This window comes from Colletotrichum fructicola, assembly GCF_000319635.2.
Source record: "Colletotrichum fructicola Nara gc5 chromosome Unknown KSG_Nara_v1_contig02, whole genome shotgun sequence".
NCBI classification, from domain to species: domain Eukaryota; kingdom Fungi; phylum Ascomycota; class Sordariomycetes; order Glomerellales; family Glomerellaceae; genus Colletotrichum; species Colletotrichum fructicola.
In genome coordinates, this window is record NW_027094052.1 from 2,345,691 (window position 1) to 2,360,436 (window position 14,746).

The window sequence follows — 14,746 nt, forward strand, 5'->3', positions numbered from 1 at the left end:
TGGAATTTGAGGCTATCATGATGGCGAACGCTGAATGGCCCGTCGACAGACGTTGAACTGAATCAAGCGGCAGATGGTGGTCCGTGATCTCCAACGAAATGCGACTGTGGGGTTGCGAAGTTGGGAGGACAAACTGTTCTGGCTATCTCGGCCGCGTCAAGTCCACCAGAGAGCCACTTCTAGTGGGTGCGCTAGAAATGTGAGAGACCAACTAGTCTTACTGTGAGGGACGCGGGAGACTGAGAATGCAACCTGACGAGCCTTTTTGGCGGGTATGGGCCACGACAGTCACGCCAGACACGGGCAGCCGCCGGTAGAGAGGGCGGCAGAGACAGCCTGAGGGTGTGGTGGCGGCGGCGGCAGACCGAGATGACCGTTGGAGCTCAAGGGACAAACTTCCGAAGCTGACCGGTTGTCGAAGGAATGGAAGAAAAAGAATCTTCTGAAGCAAGGGATCTCTTTCAGCAAGCGAGCTCGCCAAACGGCAAACCCACTGTTACCGTTGCCCACGCTCGGAGATGGCCTGTTCGGTACGGGTATTGTTGAGCCAATGCCACACTGTTAGGCAGACAGACGAACAATGGATATGCACCGTCGTGCTGGATTTCATCGCAGCTTTCGAGCCCCCCCACTGAGGGCTCCCATGTCAAATTGTTGTCTGCCGGTGTCAGGCTGGTCTTGGATATGTCCTCCGCAGCCGACAGCACATGGGCCGATATATGGATAGAAATGCGCCGCAACTGAGAAAGGAGGACCCTCTTCTCATTCCGAATCCTGATTGCCAACCTGTCGACGACTCGTTCGCCAAGCACCATGATGGGCCTTGCGCTTCGTATCACGTCGCATATGACCCTCCGCTACGGCAAACATGTCTGCTGTGCGAAGGATGCCACACGGCGCGTGGTGGTACACATCGCTGCAACAATGGCGTCGACGGGATGCGGTACACTGTGTGCCAAGCATCCCGGGCAGAGACGGACGCGGTACGGCGTTGTATCTGTACGGCTCGGGTTCGCGGACGGATGCCCTGCTCCGATCGTCGTCCGCATCACGTCTCGCGTGCCAGCAACACTCTGCTCTCGCAGCCATGTCGAAACGAATCGCCATGCGGTTGCAGGGCTCTGCTTTGGCATAATGAAGCACTCGGGATGTCAAGAGCGTTTTGGTTGGGACCCTGCCCAAGGAGAACGATAAGCTTGTCTCGTGGGCAGACGCTTATGTTTGTGCGTCTGCGCATCCCCAAGCTTTAAATGACAGCTCTCGTCCAGTGACAGGCCTCAGCGCACACAGACTTGAGCCCTTGGGCGAATGGCCGTCCTCCAGTCTTGACAATGTCTGTCGCAGCACATCAGACGAACGACAGGGGCCGCCCGTTCTCGGGGCCTGTGAATGGCCTAAACACCCTCGTCTCTGGAACTCGGCATGCCCTCGACGAAACAGAGAAAAGCGGCGACCTTGACCCTTAAACTCATCGGTGCCCAGCGAGTTTGAGATTGTTTCTCAGACGGGCAAGGTGCCTGCAGGGAGTAAAGAAACATCTCTTCCATCGCGTGCGATGGATGCAAGGGCAAGCCTGCACTGCTTCGCCTTCGACATCCGAAGAAACATGCCCGATCGCTCTGGTCCAAGAGACAGATCTTGGCTTGTTGGTTGTCCCCGCCAAAAGGAGACAGCCCAGGCAAACTGGGTTGTGATGGCCCGACGAAGTACGAGGCAAAAGTCGGTCTGGGATCCCAATGGCCAGAGCTAAAGAGCAAGAGAAAAAAATGCATCTGGCATGCCGGGGATACGGCGGAGCAGAGAACAATTGGGACTGCCCGCAAATCTCGTGTTCACGATGTGATTCGTGCATCCCGTTGTCCCTCTGCCGACCCAACATGGTGTCACTTTGAGGATGCAACACTCATTGCCAGATATTCGGCCAGTAAGGTGTCGACATGTTCTTGAGTTTTTATGAGCCACGACGTTTTAAGCGTTCCCGTTTCTCGCACTTGCATCGACAGCACTGCACGGTGCAGCAGGTACCAGGCCAGATTGCGGCCAGAGAATTGGCCGGATGCGCCTGCCAGGGCGGCTTCCAAAGCACGATGAGTCCCATGCAGTTTCCACCACCTTCACCATGTTTCGAGGCCACATGATGCTGCGGAGGCGGTAAAGCGTAGATCGATGTAGACCTCGAGCTGCACGTCAATGGATGGACACAACAGTGTCGATATTGAGTATCCGGGAGAAGACTCAGTCGTGTTATCGCGAATCGCGCACACATCCCTCCACCTGGCCCCTTCATGTCAGTCAAGTTGCGGACATATTGCGTCTTGATTGCGCCCGACATGATATCTCTAGTCGTCGTGGCCCTCATTTTAAGATGCATCGTCTGTTCCCAGCGCTTCCAGAGTTCCGGCAAGTTCGGTATGGCCGTGGCCCATGGCCCTGCCCTGGCGGCCACAACCAAGCATTTTCGCCTGTTCGGACCACGGGTTCGCGAATCTTTTTATTGGTGACATGCACACTTGCGAGTTATCAAGGACTGCCAAGAGCGGAGGGTCTCGCCCAAACGGCCCCCCTTGGATCGAAGCTCGCGCCCTGCAGACTCTGGAGTTCGCGGAGTAACGTTAACTGGCCAAGAAGTTTCCGCAGTGAAGTTCGACAGTCAGGCTCTGCTTCTCCCTTCGCCGATGTCTTTCTGCCGTTCCCTCCCTCAAAGTTCCAAGCGGGAGCACAACGATCCGTCGGGTCGCATGAGAAGTTTGATGGATGTTTTCATGCGGGCGGAAAAAAGAGACCCTAACACAGAGAAGACGAGCAGCTTAGGCTCCGACGGCCGTTTCTGGTGGTCCGACAGAGGGCGGTTGACGGCGGCCATTGAGACGGCAAAGGGGCGTCGGACCCAATCAGCCGTCTGGAGGCCCTACCGAAGAATCGATGCCGCCAATCAAGCGGTTGGTGGGAGTTGGAGAGGTAGATGCAGACGCTTGCGTTCTTGTCATCCCCTTGGGCTAACACGGCTTGACTTGTCTTTGGTCGGTGTCGAGCGGTAGTCACCCAAGGGCGGTTCTCCTTGGACAGAGGCAGCTAACCCCTGCCACCGCCTCGTTTGGTGGGTGTGGAGTTTGCTGCTGTGGTCGTGGGTGTGACCAACCACCCCAGTCCCTAGGAGCGGCGAGATGTGGAGGTTTTGGCGCTGGGAGACGCAGACGAGCAGGGAAAACTGACGAGGCTCATGATGGATGACGAAGAAATCTTCAGCTGGCGGTCAACCGCAACGTACCTTGGTGTGGCGACGAGGAAGTCACGGTGATGATCACCGGCAGAAGTTGGCGAGCGCAGTCAGAGAAGCCTGCCACCAAAGGCTATTCAAAGTGACATGAGTACCAGGCAGATGGTTGACTGCCGTAGATGGCGGGCTGGAGAGTGCCGCCAAACCTTCCTTCCACACTCGTTTCTCCCTCCAATCCAGGGCAGAGACAGCATCGCGGCGTTTTGGGAATGCCGCTCCCACACCTCCGGGACTCTGTCGCTTTCGTCTCTCGTCAGTCTCATAATCGCGTGGGCAAATGTAGCGGTCTTTCAGGGCATGGCTTTCAGCGCCATGATCCAGCAACCACGGAGATGGTAACCTGGATGCGTAGAGGTATCCGGGGACGAGGTCAAATGTCGACGCCACTTTCCACCTCTCTCGAGCGAGATAGGACTTGTAAGTGGCATCTTCTACATGAAACAGCACACTTTGGATGCAATGCTCGAGGCATCGCAGATTCCGTCGACACACGATGGCCAAGCCGTCCTGGCGGCTTCCTGGCGTTGAGGACGAATTAGCGTGCGGAGCCGTAGATTGTGCACATCTTGATGAAGGGGTGTTGTGTGAGGTGTGTGAAGCGGTGGACGTGGATGTGGATTGTGGATGGTGTGTGGGTGGGAATGGATAAGGTAAAGAGAGGGGCGTGGGCCACAAACGACATCGTGTGGTGGGAGAGCAGAGAGAGAGAGAGGCAGCGTATTCGTAGGTCATTGTGTGTGCACTCGACGTAAGTTTTTTTCCTCCTCCCCTTCCTTCCTTCCACTTGGTGGGCGTACACCCACCCCCGTGTTCAGCAGGAAGGCACTTGCTTAAGCAGTAGTGCAGAGTGAGGTAGGTGTAGAGAGAGCAAGAACGACAGGAGGAGGGACCGACCACCAGCCTCCATGGCCCCTGCCCCGTTTGGCCGTGTCAGCCGGATTCCAGCACACTGTGGTCCCTGTACCCTCTGGACCCGCTTCAGAATTGGACCTGACCAGGATCGGGACTAGGACAGGGATGAGGAAGCCAGGACTGGGATTGGCTTGAATGGCTTGACTGGGACCAGGGAAAGCGCGCCAGGGCCAGGTGCAAGTGCGAAAGTGTGCAAAGTGCAGGAGCATCCCACTCTCTGCCTCCTGCTCCTGATGGCTTGCAACCGCGATACGTACTCGCACTTGCACCTGCGCCTGTCTCTTGCTGTCTATCTGGCGGCGTGCAGTTGGCATCTGTGCAGAAATGGTCCTAGCACCCGTACTGCGTACCCTCCTCCCATGCGCACTTAGTCTCTCCCATGTCGGTCCCCTTGTAACCTATTTACACATACGGAGCCCCCATGTCCCCATTCAAGCTGCTTGTGCCTACAGGTATCCATATCCAAGACAAGCCTGCCAGACCGACTCGTCCATTAAAATATCTTCGCCTACCCTCCTACTTCTGCTACTACCTCTTCTTGCTCCTTTCCCTTCTCTTCAAGAGAACCACATAAAGTGTTTCCAACCACAGCTACATTACATTCTCGGCAGAAGAGTCTGGTCACTTACACGCACACGCACTGCCAGCCCATCGACCTTCGCTGTAGACCAGCTGCCCTGCGACACTGAAAACGCCCAGTCTCAGATTTCCCCGAGGGATATCGACAACACCGTCACCTTCACACACCATGTCTCTGGCCGGCCAGACTATGCCCGTCAGGGAGTCGGTACATTCCAGCCGGGAACAGGTGGCTACCGAACAGAAGGATCAGCAACAGTCGCAAAGGTCGTCTTATAGAGATTCGCTCCCGAACGCTCCTCGACCTCCCGTTTACAACGAAGACGCCTACAACGAGAACGATAACGACAAGATGTACCGCGAATACTACGACGACATGTCGGCCACTTCTCCCAAGAAGGCACAGACTCAACAATCAGCTCCCGCCCTGCCTGCCAAGAGCTCACTACGAGCCTCGAGACTCCTCGACGGTATGGCTCTCAAGATCATTACCAACCAACCCACAACCACCCAGGCACCTCAAGAGGTCTACCTCTCTTCCGAAGAGGAGGCCTCATCTTCTGCCGACGAGTTCTCAGACTACGGCTACGACTCGGATACCGAAGAGTCTGCCGACTCTCCTGTGAGGAGGAAGAGCCACGAGGACACCGCTCGTGTCGTCTCTGTTGTGTACGCCGGCAAGCCTTCCATTGTCGACCTGCCTTCCACCAGAAGATCGGCCTCTCCCGAGTCCATGGAGTCCCGTCCTCCCAGCAGACCCTGCAGCCGCTTGGTCACTTCCGCCACAGCACCTTCACTACGAAGGATGTCCACGTCCTCCACCAGCGCCTCTTCTTTCTCTCCCATTTTGCACCCTCCCCGATCCAGCAGCATGATGATCACTAGCAGCATGCTGCCCAAGGAGCGCCCTTCTTTCCTTAACATCGACCCGTGCCCCACACCGACCTACGAGGAGCGGACCGTCGAGGAGGATCAGCGCCCTTTTGAGGTTGAGCGTCCCGAGAGGCCAAAGACGCCGACTTCTGCTCTCTTCAGGAGGACGCTGAGCATTGTCCGAAAGCGCAGCCGCCCCCAGCTTAGAGACCTGGCCGCCGCCAACTCTTCGCGCGACCAGCTGTCCTCCCCGTCGATGCAGAACCTTCCTCTCAGTGCCAACTCGGACATTACCTATATCAAGGAGGAGCCCGAACAGGCGGCGAAGACTCCCAACAGCCCTTGGGCTGCCGTCAGCTACCATGAGATCATGCGGGCGGCCAAGAAGAACTCCCAAACCGCACAACCTCCTACCCCTTCGACTCACAGTGTCGCATCTCCCGTGTCACCCGCACCCGGCAACACGAGGAACCGCATTCTGAGCGGCCTGAGAGACAGGAGGAAGAGTATCAAGATCGGCTAGTCGCCGAACAAGACCAAGAACAAAAAAATCATCAAACACCAAAAAAAGAGCCAGACACACGGCAGGAACTCGTGCTTGAAACATTTTGCATTCGAATTGGGACTTTGCTTTGCATGCACGGCGCACCAACGGGGACTAGGCCAGGATCACGGCGTTTCAAACTGACCCTCGGGCGAGGCTCACGGGGTTTTACTGGGTTTGGCCAACACTTCTTTCTTTCGGCAACAACTTACGATGGAACGAATTTCTTTTGAGTGTACAAACGGACTGAGTAATGTGTAAAGGTGGCGGGAGGAGGAAGCAGACACACAAAAGCCTTGCACACAATGGGATTGTGGTGGCATGTACCAAAAAGGGTGGCACTTGTCGAGAGTGAGACCACAAGGCGCGGCCGAATCGGCCCCAGCGCGCCATTGGGGGCGTGGCTTAGTAGACATTATCAATGATACCAACACTTCTATTTGTTCAAAACTCAAAATCTTCTCTCGAGTGCATCTTGTGACGTTTGTGACTGATTATCGCTACTGACGGGGAACATGGCACGAACGGGCGGACAGTGTGTTGGAAGCTCGGGCCGTCTGAAGCTCGATTCTCGGTTTCGGCGTTGGCCAACACGAGTCGCGATTGGTGCCGCCGCATTCGCATTGTTGGAGAAGGAGGAACAGGAGGAGGAGGCTCTGACGGCCGACAATTGGAGCGTGACCTCAGACCATTCCAACGACTCCGGACGAGCCGACTCACAAACCGACCGACCTCGCCAAAGTATGTGATGAGTCGTTCCTTAGCACACCGACGACCGAACGAAGGTAAACTCTCAACCGCGCGCCGCCGGCTTCATCATCAGCATCAGCTTGTCTCTTTTTTCCCCCTCACTTGTCTGGTCACTGCGTTTGTTCTATTTCCAGGCGAACCTATAGCTGGGGGCGAGGGGGGCGAAACAGCCGCATTATTGCTCCCGCCGTCTATATGCGCGTGTCTTGACACCTTCGCAAAAGGCGAGTGCGTTGCCTATAGTGCGGCTGGACCGTACGTGTGTGTGGATTAGCAGAGACGGGCAAGGTTGACTGACGGTGGCCGTGCCAAATCCAACAACCAAGGTCTCTTTTCTCTCTACTGCATAATAGTATGTAAGGGTAGCTTTGAATCACGATAGCCAAGACATTTCATCTTTTTTCGGCCCCCGCGTCCGGCCCTGTGCCTCCCTCATCACGAACATGCAGTCGTCCAAAATACTACCAGGCCCCCAAGAATTGAGGCTTTGAGCAGGAAGTCCAAGGTCAGGTCCCACGTTCCGTCAAAAGAAGAAGATTCGGACATGGGTGTGCGGGCTGCGGTGCCACCTGGGATGCACGTTCTAAAAACAACGAAAAAAGCACGAGGCTGTTTAGTTGCTTCCGATGTGGCCCCCTCCAGGACCCAGAGTACGTAAGTCCCCAACCCCCGTCGCGATTGCTACCTTACTTTTCTATCTTTCTTTATTACCTAAGGCATGTGGGAGGCAGCGGCCGGTTGACCGACGGAAACGTCTTTTTTGGCGGCTCGCTTGATATTTTTTTTTTTTTTTTCGGTGGTAGGGTACGTTGACGGAAGAGGCGAAGGAGGCGAGAAAAAAAACTAGGAACGGCCGGCCCCTTGTCCTGTTGATCGTTGGGCATTCAATGCAGGAACACGTCGGCGGCCGTCGAACGAGTGCAGCAAGGCAGGGCAGTTTTTGGGACGTTGGAGGGTGTGGGAAGAAACTTGGATTCAATGTGTGTGATGTCGTCTACTGACTGCTTTGTACTCCACCAAAAGACGTTTACGTATCCGCGGGAGGCGCTTTTTTGGGCGGCACTGCGGAGTGACCACCCCCCAAAAACGATATGTAGGTTGATGCAGGTGGCTTGTCCAACTGTCGAATCATTTTTCTTTTTCTCGAATGACTTTCGACGTCCCCTTCAACAACAAAAAAGCCCATGACGCACGTTCCATGGCGGGGTTGATTGACATTGACGAAAACCTCCCTTGGGCGACGGCGTGACCACAAGATTCGTACAAGAGGTTGGGTTCTTACCTGCGCTCGTAGGATTGATCATCAGGGCATACAAACACACGCACAGTATGACCGACTTGGTTTTTTGGGGGCGGGGTCCGTTTGCTGTGAATGTTGGTTGGGATCTGGATCACAGAGAAAGAGAGGTCTCGATCGCATTCGTCATTCGGCAGGGAGCTGGCACCCAAGGGAACCAGACACAGACGGGTTCACACGACCTTGCATCCCACCACCTCGGGATCGGGGCTGCGATGGTTTGAATCCAATCGCCAAAGACTTTCTAGGACAGGCCATCGAAGGCAGGGAGAGAGAGACCGAGGAAGAAGAGAGAGAGAGACTGACTCTTGCTTTCGGCAACTCTCTTTTCGGTCTTGGCCCTGTGGTCGTCCGCTCACTCACGTTGCATTGGAATTTCTCAGTGTCTTCTAGTAGGTGCGCAGGCGTTGCAATCTACGCCAGAAAACTTCCCTCGATCCCGGAGTAATCCCACGCAGCGTACGTGTAGACGTGTCGTCGCTGCCACGCTCGGAAATCGTCTCGCGCCATTGGGCTGCCATTGAATGTAACCTCCATCACCTCCAAGTCCAAAAATCGCTCCGATGCGTGGGTTTGTGGAGTATCGACAGAGAGAGCAAGAGAGCGCAATATGGATGGGACGTGGGACGCGCGCCTGTGGCAGGGTTGAGCATGTTTCCCAAGCTCCAGCTCTTCTTCCTTTGCTAGCTTCTTCCCTTAACGAACGGAGCATTAAGCACGATGGGAAGCCAGGTCTGGCCGGCCGCAGAACCCTGGAGGGGATTGTATAACACCGGTGGTAGCATCATAGCAGACGGCGCCTGTTTCCAAGATATTGGACAGACGCGTCGGAAGCCCGGGATAGACCTGCGTGGGCGTTTTCTTTCCCGCACCGAACGAACGAACGGCGCGCCGGAGCTCTGTTGGGGCTTGCGGGCCGTTTTCTGTGTGGCCACGATGTGGGCGGCGAAGCCCGGGACACCACCACCGGCGCCGGTGCTAGAACAGCCGCCCTCCACTATTCACTTTACAGATTCCTGCACTGTCTTTTGGAAGTACTGGTTTAGAGTAGGACGGGCGAAATATAGGGAAGGTTTACGTGTTTGTAAACAACAGTTTATCTCACACAAACCCCGCGCTAAAATGGTAGTTTTTAGACACGTAAAAATTTGCCTTGGTTTGGTTGCAATTGGGCCTTGGCCAGGACGAACGCTATTAGTGAAGAAACAATATACACGAAGCCGTCGGTCCGGTGAGGCGGGAATGATTGCGAAGTTTGTCTCTACCAGAAGCAGATTGGATACTAAAAAGTCAGCGATACTGTGCAAACCAAGCCCGCCTCTCATTGGCCCGTCGGTCTTCGGTAGTTAAACGTCGTCTTGTGTTGCAATGAGGACAATGATGGTCGATGATCACGTCCGCCGATGACGTTGGACGTAATTTCTCACCCAGGGTCCTCCAAAAAGGCCGTGTGCATCACACATTTCGATTATCGGTTGACTACATTAGCCTAACCGTGCCTGCCGATGAAGATGGCCCGCCCATGTGCTGTGGCTTATGCCCCCCGGGCCGGAGTTGGTGATGATCTGCCAGGTGCTCATCTTACATGCCTCAACACGTGCACACATCATTCACAATTCGCAAACGCACACACGGCTGGAATCCACACGGGCGGGTTCGTGTGATGTTGAGAGACACAACGCTAGCCGCGGGGCTGACGGTGGCACCAGGGAACAACCTGCCGGCTTCGGCAGTATGGGAATTGTGTGATGGTGTTGTGCAGACCTGCAAGGCGGCCAAACGGGGCCTTTGGCTGATGCAATTCCCTGAATCGCAGGGACGATCCCCGGCGAGGGAGGTGGGCGGCGGTTTCGTCGATAATGGTTTCTCTGAGGTGTTCTTTTCGGGAATTTTGTAGGTCCAGAAATAGATTGTGACAAATTGGATCACACAGAATATGGTCGACTGGCTACCTGGTGTGCTGTTTCCTGTAGTCTCGTCATGCGAGCGGGACGAAGCGCGTCTACGATATCAGACGAGTGATATTGGTTATGGGGCTTAGCCGAGCTGAAGTCTGAAAGAAGAGATGGGCTGAGTCAAACAAATCTGGTAAGGCAGTTTAAGCTTTGGGGTAAGGTGGCAGGTGGCCAAGTAAGACATTCTACTCCAAACACCTGACGATCTTTCTTTAGCACAACGATAATCTATCAATCATAATCAAAACCCCGCAGATTGTTCGAAATATGGTATTCGTATCTGAAGATAGGCTTCAAGACCTCGGATTGTGAAGCCATGGCAAGTCTGTCGGCCAACGCGGTTTGGTTGGTGGTTCTGGTTCTCGTGATTTCCGCTCGGCTTTCCCGCAATTTTAACTACGTTGCAGACTATTCCTAGCGTCGGGGTCCATCTGTCGCAATCAATTTGAATCACGAATCTCTGGCCGCACCTCTCAGCCTTAGCCTGCTCTGGGGGTGGCTGCCGTGTGCGAGAGGATTTCGCGATGACGCGATGCCCAATGGGGAAGGACTAGAAGACCTGTGCGAACCGGTCCGTGTTCTTCTTTCTAGCCCAGACATCCGCTGACTCTCTGCTCATTTCATCGTGGGATTATCTGGTGCTAGCATATATTGCGATTGCGATTTAGCGCGAGCAAGTGGGATTGAGGCTCGCGGAAACACGTACAGCCGCGGTGGGAGGAATCGGGACGGTTAGGACCTAGGAGAGGCAACAGAGTTCTTGGCGTGGTGAGAGGTAGATTCCGATCCGCGGCTCGGCCGGGGTTCGTGGTGCCCCTCGAAGATTGAGGTTCCATCGGGCCATCGGGGCCACGCCTTGGGGGAGTCGTGTAGGGGTGGCAGATGCCAGAATGCTACCATCACGGCCGTTGCCACACCACCAATTACCACACCGCTACACCGCTGCTCAGTGCTCCGTCGTCTGCCCCCCGCAAGAGCGGAATTGCGATTTGCTGTGCGCCATGTGCTGACGAGTGTGCGTTCCGTCATGTCATATCATGGTTCGGGGCCATGATCTTCGTCTGCTGTGCGCTTTGACGGCGAGAGACCCCATATCTGCTATATCTGCTGTGCTGCATCGTGGGGGATTCCTGTGGTGATCTGTAGCTGCGCGTGCGCAGCCGTACCAGCCCAGTCAAAAATTTGCTTGAGTCAAGGCAACCGCGTCGATCGTCAACGACATCGCGGGCGAGCCTTACCATGTGTGCTTTTAGCGGCCATTGTCCGTGAGCCTTTGCCCGTCCTGCAGCTTTCAGCCATCCAACGTGAGAGAGGCAGATGTGGATAGACACACTGCGGCTGCTGGCTTGGACCGATCTCACGGCCAGCCGCAGCAACCAATCGATATGGAGGCAGATGACCTCCTCCATGATACAACGGGCCGACGGAGACAGTAGTTTGCTGTGCGGTGTGGCAGCATCAGCAACTGGCAACGCAAACGGCCCCCAACTCTGACCGACGCGTCGACTGTCTGTCTGTTGGGTTGGCGGTTTCTCTCGCCATTTTTCTTCTTCTGTCAGCCGTCAAAACGTCGTTACCGCAGATACCCCTTACCCCTGCTGGTGGTCCGCAAATGCCCGCAGCGTACACGACAAGTAGACCCTTGACGGAAAATAAAGCGAGGGTGCCACACAGTGAAGAGCCATCCGTCCAGGTAGCATGCCAAGACGTGGATAGAGAGTCCACCGAGGTACGGGACCCGTACAGTGCAGTCGGTTTGGGCGAAGGCAGATCTACGATTTCGGGTTGGGATGGCAGAGATGCCCAGCAGTCGATATGAAGTTGTGCTTGTCGTGTGGCTTGTTGAGGCGAGCGTTCCCTGTCGTTGTTCATTTCGCTTTTTAGTGGTGCTTCTACCTGCGACAACGACCCCCAGAAAGATGCATGTGGGGTTCAGGTCAGCCGCCCTGGAGCGATTCGCAGAGAGGGAAGCACCTCAGGCTCTCCAGCGAGTGAGCGTGGCTGCTGCTGCCCCAGAGCGTTGCAATCGCACTTTGCCGATCCTGCTGCATGCTCTTTCTGTACCTGCAGCCACCATCTGTTCTTAGTGCAACCTACCTAGGTGCCCACTGCATACCTACCTACTAGGCAATATGCACCTGAATTCTGTGTGAGGTATGCAGTGCAGCTGCACTCGCCCTCCGCTCATTTCATCCCCCGCCCGTTTCATCTTCATCTTTTCGTCGAACGACTTCATCTATTTCATGCCCGTCACGATGCTTAAAAGAGTAATCGGCCCTGGGTTGCCGGCTCCATCACATCTGCACGACATTGCAGCCAGGGAAGCAGCTTCGTGGGCAATGGCACGACGTGCGTTGCTCATCTCATCCCACTTGGCGTTGAGCGAGCCCGCACCGCACCGCACCCGCACAGTCCGTTCGGCAAGCCACATCTAATTCCAATCTCATCCAGTACGGATGGCACTCATCACATCGAGTCGTCACCACACTCACCACCCGGCCGAGGTCCCGAAGTCGAATTGTCTCCTGCTGGGGGGCCTTGACAGATGCACAAAGAAGATGGAGAAGACTGGCCAGGGCGCTGTGAAAACTCGAAAGAGTCGAAACATTATCAGCCAATGTCGACGCCTGCCTCACATAAAGTCGCCCACACAGGGACCACCAATCATCTTAACAAGCGGGCTCTCAACCCATTGCCGTCCCCGTCTTATCATGTCAGCCTTGCATGCATCCACCGGCGACTGCGACGACGACAAGGCCCAAGACGAGGATGAGGAAGGAAGACTCCGAAGCCTCCAAAGCCCCCGACTATTCCCCCGTCCATTGCGTCGGCCAGTCTGTCCCCATCCGGACTTGCCTCTCCTCTCCCCTGCAAACGGCCAAATCCCACGCCTCCACTCAAAAGGGAAAGAGGAGAAGCAGGAAAAAGAAACGATGAAAAGCAAAAAAAGGGGTTTGCATTCGGTACCAAGCGAGCGAACGAACAAACAGCCGCGTTTCCCACCCGTCCCGCGTTTTTTCTCCTGTTCCCTGCCGACTTAATGTCGTGCCGTTAAGATCAGCCCCGGCCACGCCTGCATGTCGCTGACGGGATAGGTCAATCCGACCCTCCCCTCCATTGCTCCGGCTCCCCTGCGTTGCACCTATCAGCGCCCGTACCGGCCTCCCCCTCCCGCCGCCGGACTCGCCCCCTTCAACCCGCCGAACAACGGGAGTGGAGCCCGGCCTCCGGTCTCTTGACCTCTCCTTCCGCTACCCCTTTTTGCATCTCATACACCACCGCGCACATCGTCACTCCCAACGGGCCACCGGCATCGCGCTACTCTCCCTTAGCCTCATTACGACCGTCAGCCAGCAAGCCATCATGAAGCCTTTAGGAAGGTACATGAGCCAAGCCTCCCCTTCAACTGTGTGTACTGTGTGCGTCCCACGCCCCTTTTGGACCAAGGCTAAGAATTTTAGCTCCACGCCCGTCACCAACTGTGACGCCGGTCACTTGGGCGTTGAGAAATTGTGCCAAAAGAGCCGCCCTAAAACCTTGCGCACGAAAGCATACAGAGCTACAAACCACCGCCACGCCCCTAGGTCGTTAGCTGTAGCTAAGCTTACCGCCCACTACTCCGTTTTCTTCTCCCCTTCTTCTTATCCGGCAACTTGCACAAGCTCAACGCTGGTTGCGGGAACGCAGCCAACGAACAAAACTGTCCTGGTGCCTCAGCCAGCCTCCCGGGCTCAGCTTCTAGCTTGGCCACTGCCTTCTCCCACGCGTTGCCCTCAATGTCGGGCCAGGCTCTGCATTAGCCGCCTATTTCCGTGCACACGTTGTGGCTGGGAATCACTTCAATTACTCGCGTGAATAAATGGCTGGGAACAGCAGGATCCTTTGAGGTATCAGGGGACATAAAGTTCCCAGGTAACCGGATTTCGGGAGCTGAGCAGAGCGCTTACCTCGGAACGGGGACTGTTTTCTCTCTCTCAGACAAAGCGTTGACAAGCAAGACATCCGGGAGATGAACACATCGTGGCATTACCCTCATCTCTTGTCCGGCCGCATCGTGGAAATGACATGATGACGATCGAGGCCCAAACTTGAAGCCGTCGTCACCAGCCACCCGGTCCGAGCTGTGCGTCCCTGCGCGGCCGAGCATACACAACTCATCAAAGTTGGGATGGCACCTCTGACAAGGCTGCCAGATTTTAGCCCGCCGCATCCCGACTGGGTCTTGGTTAGCTCGCGCAAAGACTTGCGCCACGGAGCCTCTCTCGTGGCGTGGGGCCATCCCATCTTAAATCACGACCCATCATTCACGATCTGAGCGCCCCTTCAAAAGGACTCGGCTGAGGCCTGGACGAGCCACAAGTCGACCAGCGGGAAGGATTCTACGTCGGATCCGGGCCTCGAGGGAACAGGCATAACGGGCGGCGCCCGGCGGAAATGAGGCATCACTCGCCCGCATCCGCGCCCACACACCCCCGGAAGGGACAGATCGTGGATGCCTGGGAATCGTGATCGATTTCAAAACCTCCATGGCGTTTACCTCGTCGAAAACCGGGGCTCTA

The 14,746-nt window shown here is 55.7% G+C and overlaps 1 protein-coding gene across 1 annotated transcript; it reads left to right on the forward strand.

Moving 5' to 3' along the window:
• Positions 1-4,937: 4,937 nt before the first annotated feature.
• On the forward strand, positions 4,938-6,164 carry CGGC5_v003397 (uncharacterized protein; the record flags this gene model as incomplete). The annotated part of the gene is made up of 1 exon (XM_032022493.2): positions 5,145-6,164. The coding sequence occupies one exon, from the start codon at positions 5,145-5,147 to the stop codon at positions 6,162-6,164; it is 1,020 nt and encodes a 339-aa protein (XP_031880655.2).
• Positions 6,165-14,746: the final 8,582 nt, after the last annotated feature.